This window comes from Primulina huaijiensis, chromosome 4, assembly GCF_012295235.1.
Source record: "Primulina huaijiensis isolate GDHJ02 chromosome 4, ASM1229523v2, whole genome shotgun sequence".
Classification (NCBI taxonomy): domain Eukaryota; kingdom Viridiplantae; phylum Streptophyta; class Magnoliopsida; order Lamiales; family Gesneriaceae; genus Primulina; species Primulina huaijiensis.
Genome location: NC_133309.1, coordinates 21905998 through 21919886, shown reverse-complemented (window position 1 = coordinate 21919886; position 13889 = coordinate 21905998). Strand labels below are relative to the sequence as shown.

Here is a 13889-nt window from a genome sequence, read left to right as displayed (position 1 = left end):
TATTCTAAAAATATTAAAAATATCTTTCAATTATTTTTTAAAAATTATAGTTTGATAACACTTTTTTTTGGAAAAAAAAATCGTAAACTTTTACAAAAATCTTATAAAAACACATACTTTAAGTTGTTTTTTTCAATTTATAAAATACTAAAAACATTTTAAATTACTTGTCCGAACATAACTTTATTGTCTAATATATTTGTTAAATGTTAAATAAGTTAATTAAAAAGTTATTTGAAAAAAGATTTTCAAATGGCTATTTTGCCCTCAATTTTACCAACATGTTAGGTAAATTTAATCAATTTTGGACATTTCTTTATTATAATATTAACGCAACTAGGCAAGTCACGTCCCTTAGTCGTTTTCTAATGTCTTTATGTTGCTACATTTTAAGGTGTAGTGAACATTGACGGTCGTATTTTTACAACGTAATAAATTTTGTGAGATAAATATCTTATTTAATCCGACTCGACTTATGAAAATTATTTTTTATATGTCAGAAATATTATTTTTCACTTCGGATATAAATATAATCGATCTATCTCACGAATATATATCTGTAAAATCGTATCACATCATTCTGAATAATAAATTTTGACTTGTACCGATAAAAATGTGAGTTTGAAGTGGCAATATAAGGCGTCGGAGGTAACAATTGAGAGTGAAACACTCACTATGTGTGTTCCAATAACATTTTTCACCCTTATCTATTCACTCTAATCTCATTCACTCGTATTTGTTTAGCAAGTCATAATACAATTTATTTGGCCTTTGAAGCATTGATCGAGCCAAGATCTGAATATGAGCAACGGAGTTTTACTATCTCTGTTTCAGTCTTATGTTGATTTGGTGATGTTTATTTTTAAAAAACTAGTGTTTCGGTGCACGCATTGTGTGTTTATATGGATTTTTTCTTAATTTTTATTTAGTTTATTAATTTTTTCAGTTGTTTCGTGGATAGAGATGATTTGTAATTTGTCGAGGAAAATTAATATAATATAATTTTTTTAAAAAAAACATGGTAAGATAGGGGCAACCCGGTGAAAAAGCTGAAAGTTGTAAATGTATTAATGGAAAGTTGGAAACTAAAGCTTGAAATATAAACTTACGAAAGAGTGGTACAAATCGAGAATCTTCTATTTGCTATCTGAATTTAATACGAAATTATTTAATATTTCACACGTTGAATTGCAAGAAATTCCATATAAAATTGTATCGGAATGCCCTTTACGTTCCGTGGACTTGAAAACACCATTTTTAAGTAATTACCTTAATTTTAATCGTTTTCTTGAAAAAAAAAAAAGGGGACATCCATCGAATCTTAAAGCATATTTTGTACGAGAAGTTGAATCAAATGAACTGTGGGTTTATAAGCGCTCGATACTGTGTCGCCATCGAAATAGATTACACTACACTGCAATTTTCCAAGGTTCCCCACATACAAAACACGTGATTTGACATAAGCATATCTTGTGTGATATCTAGAGGAAACAACTTACAGAATGGAATGAATTAAGAAATGACGAGGAAGAAATGACGGGGAAGAGACGTGACAGGAGTAAATATACTATTTTTTGACAATAATACTCGTATTTTCAACGGCAAGTCGACGTACACGGAGTATAGGCAAAAACCCATGTGTGGGCAAAAGAGAGTGAAACTTCTTGGCCAATAGAAGAAGCTTTGTGAACATTTCGTTTGGAAGGAAAAAAACTACAACAATTTGGTCAAACGACACATATTTGTGTGAAATTTTGAAGTCCTGAAAAATGAATTCCTTGTCTAGGATATAAAACAACCCCAATATTTTAGTTTACAAAAAGCGACTCAGCCTCAAATGCAACGGCAAATTATAGGGATTCAAAGTGTGTGGCGAGATGCATCTGCCTGAAAGTAGTACTGATCTTGTGAACTCCTCAAGGCAGAGCACGCCTTCATAACCTCTGTCAACAAAATATTTTCCTTCAAACATTTGCTATCATACCATGACAAGTTTTATCACGATGTTACAGAGCAATTGATGCAAGAAATGAACGGATTCGCTGCAACATTTCTGCTTTAACCGTGTCGGGGACAGATGCTGCAAGCAAAAACAACCCATATTCCCTCAGGATCAAAAGCAAAAGAAAAATTCACAATGCCACAATTATTGGGTCTCACAAAAACGAAGAAGCAGCCACATCAGCACACGATCACCTGAAAGATAATCTTTCATGTCCTCAAATCTCAACTGTTTTGGTGTATCATTTGAAGTTTTGAAAGTTGCATATACGAGATGGTTGAAGGCGTCAGAATAGTCAACCAATGACTTTCAAACATAATTTTAGAATCTTTACGGCCAAATTTAAATTACAAAGTTAATTTATAATATTTAACGGGATGGAGAAGTCATAGTGTGTTTACCAAAAATTTCTTGTGTTTACCAAAAATTTCTAAGTTCTTCATAAAAAAGGGGAGAAAAATGAAAAAAATCCATTACTGATAAAGTGGAACAGATAATTACGTATGCCGATATTCAAGAGTCAAGAAAAAATATCTTATGACGGTAAGACAGCACAGAAACAGAAATCAAAAGAACGGTTTTAGCCAAGGAAATAATTTACTTGTGACAACCAACTATGACATACCCAAATGGATCACGGATTTCAGTTACTATATCATGCATGCGAGATAGAAGATGCAATGCATTATACAGGTGCAAACATCTATGCAAATTTATAGATAATCAGGTAAAAAAGAATAAAGTATATGACTAATATCTGGAGCATACAAAGAGATAAAAGAAAGACATAAGCTAACGCATGGAGGTATTAGCAATTAGCTCAGAGACCCACCTCTTCCTTTTGGGGTTATGGCATTGATAAGGTCATCAACAGTTACATTATTCCTTCCCTTCTTCCTCGCAAATTCCCTTTTTGATCAAATGGTAAAAAGTTTCCCAAGAAATCAATTCATTTGTAGCACAAGATAAGCTTGAAATTTAACAGAGGACAAAATACAGGGTAAAAAACCATCCAATTGATAACAAAATTAACAAGTGTTAACTTAATCACACCACCAACTATTTCCTTCTCATGCCTTTAACAAAAACGACTACTTTTCTACAATTACAGGCAGAAAAGAGAAAGAAACCTGCAAAGAGCTTTCATCTCATCCTTCCAGCCGCACTCGACGAGCCTTTCCCTGAGTAGATCCTTCAGCCGTTCCTTTTCCCCGCTCTCAATCAACTAGATAAAACAATGACTTAAACTGATAAAACCAAAGCCTCTGATTTCCATCAATAATACTTCTCTCTACTAAAATTTGAACTGTTTCGTGGAATTAAAATTTCAAACAGATACAACCAACTGAAAACATTAATTACCTTCATGTTGACAATTTCCTGCAGGGATGGTTCACGATCCGGCTCGATTTCAGCATCCGGAGTTGGCGGACGTTTAACTGACGCCCTCCTATTTTTCAACCAAACAAAATTAAACCGAAACCAATGTTCTAACCGAATGTTACACTTTTTCTTCAGAAAAAGGCGAAATTTTCTTACATTTGGATCGGAAAACTCAAAGAGGGCAGTAGTTTGCCACAAATCGACCTGCACCGTGTTCTTCGATGGAGGCTGTGTGTGTTGTTTTCCCGTTTTGGTTTTCCCCAATGTTGCTTCTGGAATGGGTTAATGTGCGAAAATGAAAAATAGGAAATTTAATTAAAAAAAACAATTATTTCTCAAATATTTAAGTGACGTAATATAGTTTGATATGAAGAATCTGATGTGAAAAATATATAATATTTTAAGAGTATGTCTTTTGTGAGAAGGTCTCACGAATTTTTATCTGTGAGACGAGTCAACACTACCGATATTCACAATAAAAAGTAATATTCTTAGTATAAAAAGTAATATTTTTTCATGGATAACCTATATAAAATATCTGTCTCACAAAATACGACTCGTAAGACTGCAAGTTTTTGTCATATTTCAATTGTAAATAAATATTTATTATTAACATAATAATGTATGATCTTATTCATTTGTGTAATTTGATTGAACTTTTTTTTTATAAGTGTAATCTCCTATTATTTTACAAAACGAAGTCTAAAATTAAATTGTATTAGACCTCTACCATATGTTGTGGTTGACAAGAAATTTAGTGATTACTCAATCTACGATTAATTTACACTCAGATCTTTCGATTATCTTATACAAAATACAAAACATTGTTTACTAACAAAATCCATCAAACAAAAAATTCAAATATGTCAAGGGTATATTTGGAGATATGAATTTGAAATCAATTGTTAAACAATATATTAAATCTTAAATATACATGTACTTATCTGCACACTAGTAATACAGAGTAGAATTAATTCCAAATGATATTATTATTGGGTGAACTTGAATTTCATCTTTATTAAAATGAAATGATATAAAAACATGTAAGATGTGGATTTGAAAATTTATAATCTTATTTTTTAAAAAAATTAAATATATTTGGATATATTTGAAATCCATGAATTTATCGCAACCAAAAAAAATCCAGTGCAAAAAATGAGACAAGATTTTATGAGTGTCAATTCGAGTGAGTTGGGTCGGATTGGTGCATAATACTATTTGAAAATTGCCCGACCCGAACCCGATCTAACCCGAAAGCTCTCAACCCGAACACGAACCCGACTAACGCTATTATTTTAATTTTTTTAAAAAAATTAAATAAAATGAAAAAATAATAATATTTTAATTTAAACACATAATAACAAAATCTCTTTTACATGTATGATTTAAATTTAAACTTCTAATTGTAAAAAAATAAAGTATATTTATTAAATTCAATAAACAATTGTTAAAAAAAATAAAAAAATGTACAAAATAAATATTAAATTATGAAAATTTATGATATAAATATACAATAAATATTTTTCAGACATACAATATATAAAAATGTAGGCAATATTTATTAATTATATTTTCTAAAAAAAATTAATTTTTTGGGTCAACCCGAACCCGACCCTACCCGATTATTTTTTTCGGGTCAGTTATAGGGTCCAACCCGATTTAACTTGAACTCGAAAATCTCAAACCCAAACCTGATTTTTTTTCAAGTTGAACAGTATCGGATTGATAAATCGGGTTTGATTTTGACACCCATACAAGATTTTGATTTGTTTCTTAAATAATTTGTAATTTTTTAGAGGTAATAATATGTAATTGTTGAAAAATAATAGTTGATATATTTGAATGTTGAAAAATAAAAGTTGCTATATTTCAATGTTGAAAATAAGAGTTTTAAATATTGAAAATTAGTGTGTGATGATGTATGTAATGATGAATTTATTTTTGGATTATTTACAAAGAAATTCTATAAATAAGTCTCTCAATTTGTTAAGAAAATCACAATTGAGTAGAGAAAAAATTTTATAAAGTGTGTAGTTTAATATATTGAAAGTTTTGAGATTTTTACTTTTAACACGTTATCAGCACGATACTCGAAAGTTCGATTCTCCATATTTTTCCAAGCTCCAAAACACAAGAAAAAGGTAACAATATTCAAAAGTAAGAATATTTATTTTACTGTTTATTTGTTTTTATTGTGTATATATTTAATGTATAATATCATGTTATTATATAAAAAAAGTCTATGACAACTCATTATAATAACGTGATGTAATTACACTGCTTATATAATTTTATTGTGTTACTGTTTAATTATTGTATATATATATATATATATATTTGAATAATATCATGTTATTATATAAAAGGAGTGTATGACACCTCATTATAATATTGTGATGTGATATACATAATTATTTAAACATGATTAACATTATATACAACATATTATTACCATAAAATTTACATACACGTACATTTATTTTTTTTGTAACGGTCATAAACGGTAATAAAAGGCTAGTTTTTACACAATAAATATGATTTCACAAACACATTCAATCACTCAAAACTTACTCTTCATCTCCTAAAAATTTTCTTCATCAAAATTTTCGAAGAAGAAGAAGATGGCTCTTTCAAGGTTATTTTGTATAATTATTATGGTTATTGTACTCACTAGTCTCGTATTTATCGGAGAATATCCGCCACACATTTTTTCTTTATTTTTAATCATGCTTTTATTTATAATTTATCCGTTACTTTTTATTGTCATTTTAATAAATTTATAACTTAACTAATAAAATGTATTGTTATTTTTATAGTACCACCATGTCAAATTTGGCAAAGCTCGAATTTGTAGCATTCGACAGTACGAGAAAAAATTATATGCCATGAACTCTCAATGTAGAAATGTATCTTGAGTCATTGGGTCTAAGCGAGACTATTAAAGAAAATGGTATATCTTCATCACAAGAAAAAACAAAATCTATAATATTTCTGCGTCGACATCTTGATGCCTTGATGAAGGTTTGAAATGTGAATATCTCATCGAAAAAGATACATGGCTCTGTGGAAAGGATTAAAAGAAAGATTTGAACATATAAGGGAAGTTATACTTCCGACCGCTCGTGATGGATGAAATATGTTGAGATTCCAAGATTTTAAGAAAGTAAGTGATTACAATTCGGCGATGTATCGAATAATCTCGCAATTAAAATTTTGTGGACATGAGGTTACGGAATCAGAAATGTTTGAAAAAATATTTTCCACATTTCACGCATCAAATATAACTCTACAACAACAATATAGAGTGCGTGGATTTGCGAGATATTATGAACTTATCGCCTGTCTTCTTGTGGCGGAAAAGAACAACGAACTGCTAATGAGAAATCATTAGTCTCGACCCACTGGATCAACAGCATTTCCAGAAATAAATGTTGTAAGTAAAAATGAATTTAAACCTGAAAACAAAAATCAAATTCAAAGACAAGGTTTTGGTCGAGGTCGTAGTCGTGGTCGTGGTCGTGGACGTGGTTTTGAAAATAATAGAGATAGTTACTTCTATAACTCATCTCAAAAGGGCGTCACGAACCACTCACTGAAAAGACATCATGAGAATATGAGTGTTAACGAAAATCACTCAAAACGATTTGAAAGTTCTTGTTTCAGATGCTGCACTCTTGGACATTGGTCTCGTATTTGTCGAGCTCCCAAGCAGCTTTGCAAGCTCTATAAAAAATCGATAAAAGAGAAAGAAAAANTATTGTCTGGGTTTACAAATTGAACAAAAAGAATGTGGAATATTTGTTCACCAGACAAATTATACAGAAAAGATCCTTAAACGTTTTAATATGGACAAATCAAATCCTTTAAGTACTCCAATGGTTGTTAGATCATTAAACATAGAAAAGGATCCATTCCGTCCATGTGAAGATGATGAAGATATTCTTGGTCCAGAAGTACCATATCTAAGTGCTATCGGTGCCCTTATGTATCTTACAAATTGTACAAGGCCTGATATATCTTTTGCCGTAAATTTATTGGCAAGATTTAGCACATATCCAACAAAGAGACATTGGAACGGAATTATACATATATTCCGTTATCTACGAGGAACGACAGACTTGGGACTTTTGTATTCAAAAGATACCAATCAAAGATAATTGGTTATGCTGATGATGGGTATTTATCTGATCCACACAAGGCACGTTCCCAAACCGGATATGTATTTACTCATGGAGGCACTGCAATTTCTTGGCGTTCACAGAAACAAACACTCGTAACAATTTCATCAAATCAGACCGAGATTATTGCACTACATGAAGTAATACGTGAATGTGTGTGACTAAAATCAATGATCGAACATATCCAAATCTTATGCGGATTATTATTCGACAAAAAGTCTGTGATACTATATGAAGATAATGCTGCATGTGTTGCTCAAATGAAAGAAAGATACATAAAAAGCGACCGAACTAAACATATTCCTCCTAAGTTAATCTTCGCATTCACCCAAGAGCTTGAGAAGAATAAATATATTGATATTCGTTACATTCAATCAAGTGAAAACTCATCATATCTCTTCACAAAGGTACTTCCTACGACAATTTTTAGAAAGCATATATATAACATCGGGATGCACAATCTACGAAATTTGTGACAAATCGTTCGTGTTAATATGAGGGAGAGTTTACGTGACTGAAATCTTTTTCTCTTACTATGGTTTTTATCCCAATGTGTTTTTCATAGTAAGGTTTTTAATGAGCCAATATAAAAACACGTAATGAAGACAATCATTGTATCATGATCAATGATCATCATCACAATGAGAGTGCTGAAAAATAATAGTTGATGTATTTGAATGCTGAAAAATAAGAGTTGATATATTTGAATGTTGAAAATAAGAGTTGTAAATATTGAAAATTAGTGTGTGACGATGTATGTAATGATGAAATTAGTTTTGGATTATTTTTAAAGAAATTCTATAAATATGTCTTTCAATTTATGAAAAAAATCACAATTGAGTATACAGAAAATTTCATAAAGTGTGTAGTTTAATATATTGAAAATTTTGAGATTTTAAGGGGGAAAAATGCAATTTATGTCTATCTGTATTGCTTGTCCGCCTGTTCCCGCTCTCAAAGACGTACTCATTCCCGCCGAATCCCCCGACCCTAATAAATCGAATTTCCCAATTGAAAACCTAATTCCTTCATCTTCAAAGTAATGGCAGCACAGGAGGAAGAAGATAGCATGGCTATGGATCCGCACCAGCTCGAGATCCCGACTCGCCGAGTGAAGAACATCATGAAACTTGATAAGGATATCAACAAGGTCAACTCCGAAGCCTTGCATCTTATCGCCTGCTCTACCGAGCTTTTCATCGAATTCCTCGCCGAAAAATCGGCGCGCGTCGCGTTGGAGAAGAAGAAGAAGACCATACGGTTGGAACACTTGCGAGTTGCGGTGAAAAGACACCAGCCGACCGGGGATTTTCTCCTCAGTTCTCTCCCGAAGCCTTCTATGCCTTATGATCAGCAGCTTCCGAAGGATCGGGTGAAAACTGGACCCTCTGGAAAGCCGGTTCCTTTTTCCACGCGTAGAATTGACGCTTTCTTTCAGAAATGTACTTAATGCTCTTTCTCGATTTTCCATTTGTTTTTGACATTCTGGAACAGTGGTGAAATGTTGATTTGTTAGGATTTTGTGGTGATTCGTCCATGAAAGTTGGGGCAACGTGTTTAAGTTATCAAGCTTTTGTGAATTCCATCCTAGCATGGTGGAGGTATCTGAAATATTTATATGTTTGATGCTAAGATTTGAGAAGCACATCACAGGGACTACTGATATTGATTAAGATGAAGCATCAATCTTTTGTAAGTTGGACAAGGATCTTTCATCATCTGTTCAGAATGGTTAAATATACCCAGTATTGGTGATTTACCGTGCTTTATGTAGCTTCTTGTTAATTTTGCATATTAACGAGACTTCAACCATTCTATGTGGTATTTAGTTAGCTAGCTATTAGATGGTTTCCTTTTCATGAATTCAAATTGTCATATACCCAATTCATTGCTTGGTTTACTAATTTCCTTCGTTCAAAATAACCTCATTTGGGAGGGGTTTGACATTCATGAGTGCTGTTCTGGCCTTGTGAGAGGAATGATCATCTTGGTATGATAAAATTTGATCTATAGCATAAATTTTTATGTTCTTATGAAATTGGAAAATATAATTATTCATACGAGGAGAAAGTTTGTTTCACCAAAGACATCTATTAACTTAGTTCTCCTACTGTGTAGTTCCTCGGGGAAAATCAGTCATTTTTTCTCTATTCGCGCCTAGGGTGAAAAGGGGCCAGAATATGATGAGACAACAGAAACTGTATCTTCTCTAAGATGTGAAGCAAAGCCTTTTCGAGGACTTATTCTTGGTCTATATGTCTTCTTTCCTCCTTTTCTAAAAGATATGCCTTGTGCTGGTGAGTTCATGATGTTTGGTCCCATCTGCTGTAAACCCATTGAAAGCTTTCTATTCACAGGGGTACCATTGCTAAAACCTCCATTCAAGCTTCCATCTGAATTGCGCCAACTACTGGTACTTGGCCTTGTTCCAAAAGGGCTATCTTGTTCAATTACTACTTTACTTTGTGCCTTCTTTAGTTCCTGTAGGAAGAGAAACAACCTCGTCCATTATAAGATAAGCATTAGAGTTAGAGGAATGTGTATATATGTGTGTGTGAGATGTCGAAAATTTGCATATGCTGTCACCCTTTGTCTTTGTTTTTCCTCTTCCCTTTCCTTCCTCAAAATTTTGTATTCTTCCAGCATTGCTAGTAGAGAAACCTAGTAGCAGGGGGAAAAAATCTTTGGTGAGCGGATTACAGTAAATTTCTTTAATCAAATAATTTTTAGTGACAATTAGACATGAAGCACAAACATTCTTTGATTTCTGTTAGATGATTACTTCAATCCGGATGCTTCTTGATACCTGTTATGAACTTTTTGGGATCTGCTATTCAGCATTTATGTCGCCATAAATTGCCCATGTGTAGTTACAATACTCAAATAATCAATGGTTCTTGTCGATTTCTCATCATATAATAAATATTTGATGTATAATGTTGTGGATGGCTGGACGCTTTGTAAATCATAAAAATTGATTATATTTAAATGGCTTATTTTAGTTCCAGTATACCTCATCATACAGGAAAACATTCTTTCTTTCTTCTTCCCAGTATTTTGTCTTGGATATCAGCAAATCCACCAAAGCTGTCCATGGAAACAAAATGGAAAGAAAATGCTTACTTATTTTCCTTTGAACTTATTTAATAGTATTTAATACTGGAGTGTAAACATTTATTTTCAATTTGGATGCGTGAGGTAATCTTGCTTGAAGATAGAATTTTATATGTTGGGCTAATAAATAACTTAGGTGAAAAACCTGGTATCTTGTTGACCATCACTCTTGCACGTTCTGCTCTTTTAAGGTTCTTGTGTGCCCCCCTGCTGACTGAGTACCGATTTTCGTCCTGAAATGTCGATGGCATAGTTTTCTTTGATAAAAGTTCATGCTCACAGACTACATTGCAAAGCCAAGTTGTTCACATAGTGGGGCAAAACTAAAACCCTAAAGCTTGAAATGTTTAGAGGAGGTGAAATCATATTTTCGCTAACAAATCAATATATAAAACAATAAAAAATGGAAGGGTCAGGGGGAGCAATTGTGCCCACCCTGCCCCTCTCTCGCTCCACAACTGGTCACATAAGCAAGATAAAAGTCTGACCCTTATATAGTCTTCCAGCCATCTCTCCTCATCACAGGCTAATATCCATTTTTCCACTTTCTCCATGATTACCTTGCGACTGAAAGCTTCTTCTTTTGCTCTAGATATCTGTTCATCCATACTTGTGAGGAGATCGGCATGATCGATTTCCCCTTTTGTACAGTGCTATCAGCCAAAATGCTTAAATCACAAACTGTAAATTATAACATTATCTTAAATATTATTCAGTCTGACCAGAATTTATTTGGTTGATTATTTTTTCCATTTCGAATTTTGAAGGAACTTCCATGTGTGATCGACTGCATATCTCCTCAAGCTCTGTTTGTTTTTTGAAGAAGAACTGTTTCATCTTGCTTGCTTTTAACTGATCCAGTCTCTTAACTTCGGTCTCAGCCTTGGAACATTTTGGATCAGATTGAATTGTTTGACTAAATCATGAAAGAATTGAACACTGCAGAATACCTGTTGAACAAAATCCAGATCAAGGCTTCCAGGGGTGAATATTTCATCTGATGAAATTGATGATAGACTTGTGATATGAAGAAATTTTTGACGGTCTTCGAACGGCGTATCCATGAGATTCCACAAGTTAGCCAGTGCTTTGCCAAGCTGTTGAAGCTGCATTAATCGCATCAGTTTAAAGCTGTGATTAAGGTTTCTTGTGAGGATTTATATGCTTTTCTACATCTAGTGCGGTTATTATTCAGTGTGTCCAGCTATTTCCAGTATGTTTCTTACTGGAGGACGTGAATGGGACCTCTCTAGGTTGATAAAAAAAAAATTACCTTATCAATTCGCACTTGTTTTTCTGCTTCAAGAGACTTCACTATACTGTCAAGTTTTTTAAAAATATCGTCGCTGATGTTCTTTGATAAGCCTGACAATTCATTCAAGCTTGGATGTGCTTTGGTTATTATCTGGGAGGAATCCATTCCCAAAGTGGCTGACAAGTCTCTGATGTTGCATATATAATTTTCTACTCTCTGAAGCCTGTCACTCTTTGATGCATAAACAAGGATGGAATATTAAACTTAGAATGATAATTTGGAAAAGAGCGAATTTTTTCGTTTCTGGCAATTTTATTTGCATTATCCGTGAAATACCTTTTCACGGTGAAGTCTCTGAAGCTCAGCCTGACACTCTTCAAGTTTCTTCAAAGAAAGATCATTTTCGTTTACCAGGACAGTAGATGTATCATTGTACTCTGTCCAACCGGCTATTTCTGCAGAAATTTTATGGGTTTGACCTTGCACCACACGAAATTGCTTTACTCTCTCTTCTTTTCTCAACTGCATCTCACGTAATGCTGGGGTTATAGCATTTAGCTGTTCCGTAAGTGTTCCAGTCATTTTCTCTGGCTGTGATCAAGAAAGGTGCTTCAATCAATGCAAGGTATTTTACACTTAACAAGCATTATTGTGCTAAGATCTTTGTGTACTGTTTGTAGAACATGATATGGTCCTTTTTTCTAAAAGTTTGTTTTTTTGTTGTACAAGTTTGCCCCAGTGGTTTACATTTAGCGATATCATTTTGCAATTTGTATTTCTAGAGCAGTTTCTGTGCATAAAATTCATTAAATTAGCATTGTTGTTGCATGCATATACTAGTTTAAAATTTCGTATTATGTTCAGACTGTCGTCTGGGTTTTCAGCCCAACTTTTTAATGTCAGATTATGGTTAGATGACACAACCAATCTTACTCTTCCAGGGAGTGATCTTTCGCCGAGTGACAGAAGTAGATGAGTAAATTCAGCCTCAGATTCTGCAAGTTGCTGATGCAGTCGAGCTCGTGACATGCTGGCAGTGTCTACTTTCCTTCTATAAACTTCAAGGCATTCCTGTTCAAGTTCATGTAAAATCTTTTCCCTGATATTGTTATCTTCTCCAACTTCATCCCATATCATCTGCATGAAATGGTAAATGATCAGTCAATAATCAACGTCATTTAAATAAATGGAAATTACATATTTGATTGAAAAACTTGCCTCTAATTCTTGTAGTAAATATCCACAAGATGTCTCCAGCAATGCCGAACTTCCCGTTCCGTTGTACTCTTGGAATGACCCCATGTGAAAAGTTTAGTTCAATCCGTGGAAAGAAATGATGTATATGTTTAAGAAGAGTGTATTCTTTAGCTACAAAATTGAATTCCGTGTATCCTAGAGGAGTTTATATAAAGTGAAGCATAGATATATCATAATAAGGTGGGGGATGAATATTTGCTTGAAAGACAAGGCTTCACTGGTGGGTGACAGTGAAACTTTGGTTTCAAGAGTTTCCTCGCTTGTGATCAAGTTTTCTTTTCCCTTTTTTCTTTTTCTCCATGAAGTTTATATGAAGGGACTAACATGATTTGGCAATAAACGTTTTTTTTTATCATCATAAAAATATAAGAGTATTCAAGTATTCATTTACTGAAGCTTTTTTATCCCTCTTTAATGCTTTAATCATAACTTGATTCCGAAGTAAGCTCGCCGGTCAGAGATAAAAGCTGGATGTCTCATGGCTTGTGCCAGCTTCTTGCTCACTGTCAAATTGAAAGGCATGAGATTTGTGGAAAGTTCGATGCTGGCTCGATTAAAGATTCAAATAGATTTGTTTGTTGATAGATTTACTGTAATAGATTTATCTTGAATAACAAATGTTAAATAAAATAAGAGTAAATTTGGTATTGAATTAATAGACATATCGTATTCTTTTTAGGTTTGATAATACGGTATGGTA

At 33.1% G+C, this 13889-nt stretch overlaps 3 protein-coding genes and 1 long non-coding RNA gene across 6 annotated transcripts; 2 read left to right on the top strand and 2 right to left on the bottom strand.

Annotated features, from left to right (window-relative positions):
• Positions 1-1661: 1661 nt before the first annotated feature.
• On the bottom strand, positions 1662-3674 carry LOC140975422 (transcription and mRNA export factor ENY2-like). The gene is made up of 5 exons (XM_073439125.1): positions 3542-3674; positions 3365-3452; positions 3133-3227; positions 2835-2911; positions 1662-2080 (listed from the first exon to the last, which is right to left on the bottom strand). Coding segments are annotated over exons 1-5 (336 nt in total). The 5' UTR covers positions 3544-3674; the 3' UTR covers positions 1662-2006.
• A 4834-nt stretch (positions 3675-8508) lies between these two features.
• On the top strand, positions 8509-11695 carry LOC140975420 (uncharacterized). 3 transcript variants are annotated; one of them, XR_012174962.1, is made up of 2 exons: positions 8509-9255; positions 11559-11695. XR_012174962.1 is itself a non-coding variant. In XM_073439124.1 (2 exons), coding segments are annotated over exons 1-2 (402 nt in total). In that variant the 5' UTR covers positions 8509-8605; the 3' UTR covers positions 11447-11567. The 3 variants fall into 3 exon arrangements, 2 of the variants coding, with proteins under 2 accessions (XP_073295225.1, XP_073295224.1); XM_073439124.1 differs by having other exon boundaries at positions 8509-9005; positions 11445-11567; XM_073439123.1 differs by lacking the exon at positions 11559-11695 and having other exon boundaries at positions 8509-9336.
• Positions 9564-13314, bottom strand: LOC140975418 (65-kDa microtubule-associated protein 8). The gene is made up of 11 exons (XM_073439122.1): positions 13151-13314; positions 12866-13069; positions 12269-12523; positions 11951-12163; positions 11628-11783; positions 11400-11559; positions 11166-11317; positions 10823-10910; positions 10577-10650; positions 10150-10224; positions 9564-10044 (listed from the first exon to the last, which is right to left on the bottom strand). The coding sequence occupies exons 1-11, from the start codon at positions 13232-13234 to the stop codon at positions 9721-9723; spliced, it is 1785 nt and encodes a 594-aa protein (XP_073295223.1). The 5' UTR covers positions 13235-13314; the 3' UTR covers positions 9564-9720.
• Positions 12353-13459, top strand: LOC140975421 (uncharacterized). The gene is made up of 3 exons (XR_012174963.1): positions 12353-12557; positions 12874-13081; positions 13166-13459. It is a non-coding gene; the product is annotated as an uncharacterized lncRNA (long non-coding RNA).
• The last annotated feature ends 430 nt before the right edge of the window (positions 13460-13889 follow it).

Coding starts and splice junctions, on each gene's coding strand:
- LOC140975422 (XM_073439125.1), bottom strand. Junction 2,912..3,132: donor GAGATGAAAGCTCTTTGCAG/GTTTCTTTCTCT, acceptor TTGATCAAAAAG/GGAATTTGCGAGGAAGAAGG. Junction 2,081..2,834: donor CATAACCCCAAAAGGAAGAG/GTGGGTCTCTGA, acceptor TTTTGCTTGCAG/CATCTGTCCCCGACACGGTT.
- LOC140975420 (XM_073439123.1), top strand. CDS start 8,606: ATGGCAGCACAGGAGGAAGAAGATAGCATGGCTATGGATCCGCACCAG.
- LOC140975418 (XM_073439122.1), bottom strand. CDS start 13,234: ATGGGGTCATTCCAAGAGTACAACGGAACGGGAAGTTCGGCATTGCTG. Junction 12,164..12,268: donor AGAGACTTCACCGTGAAAAG/GTATTTCACGGA, acceptor TATGCATCAAAG/AGTGACAGGCTTCAGAGAGT. Junction 10,225..10,576: donor ATGTTTTCCTGTATGATGAG/GTATACTGGAAC, acceptor CCCTGCTACTAG/GTTTCTCTACTAGCAATGCT.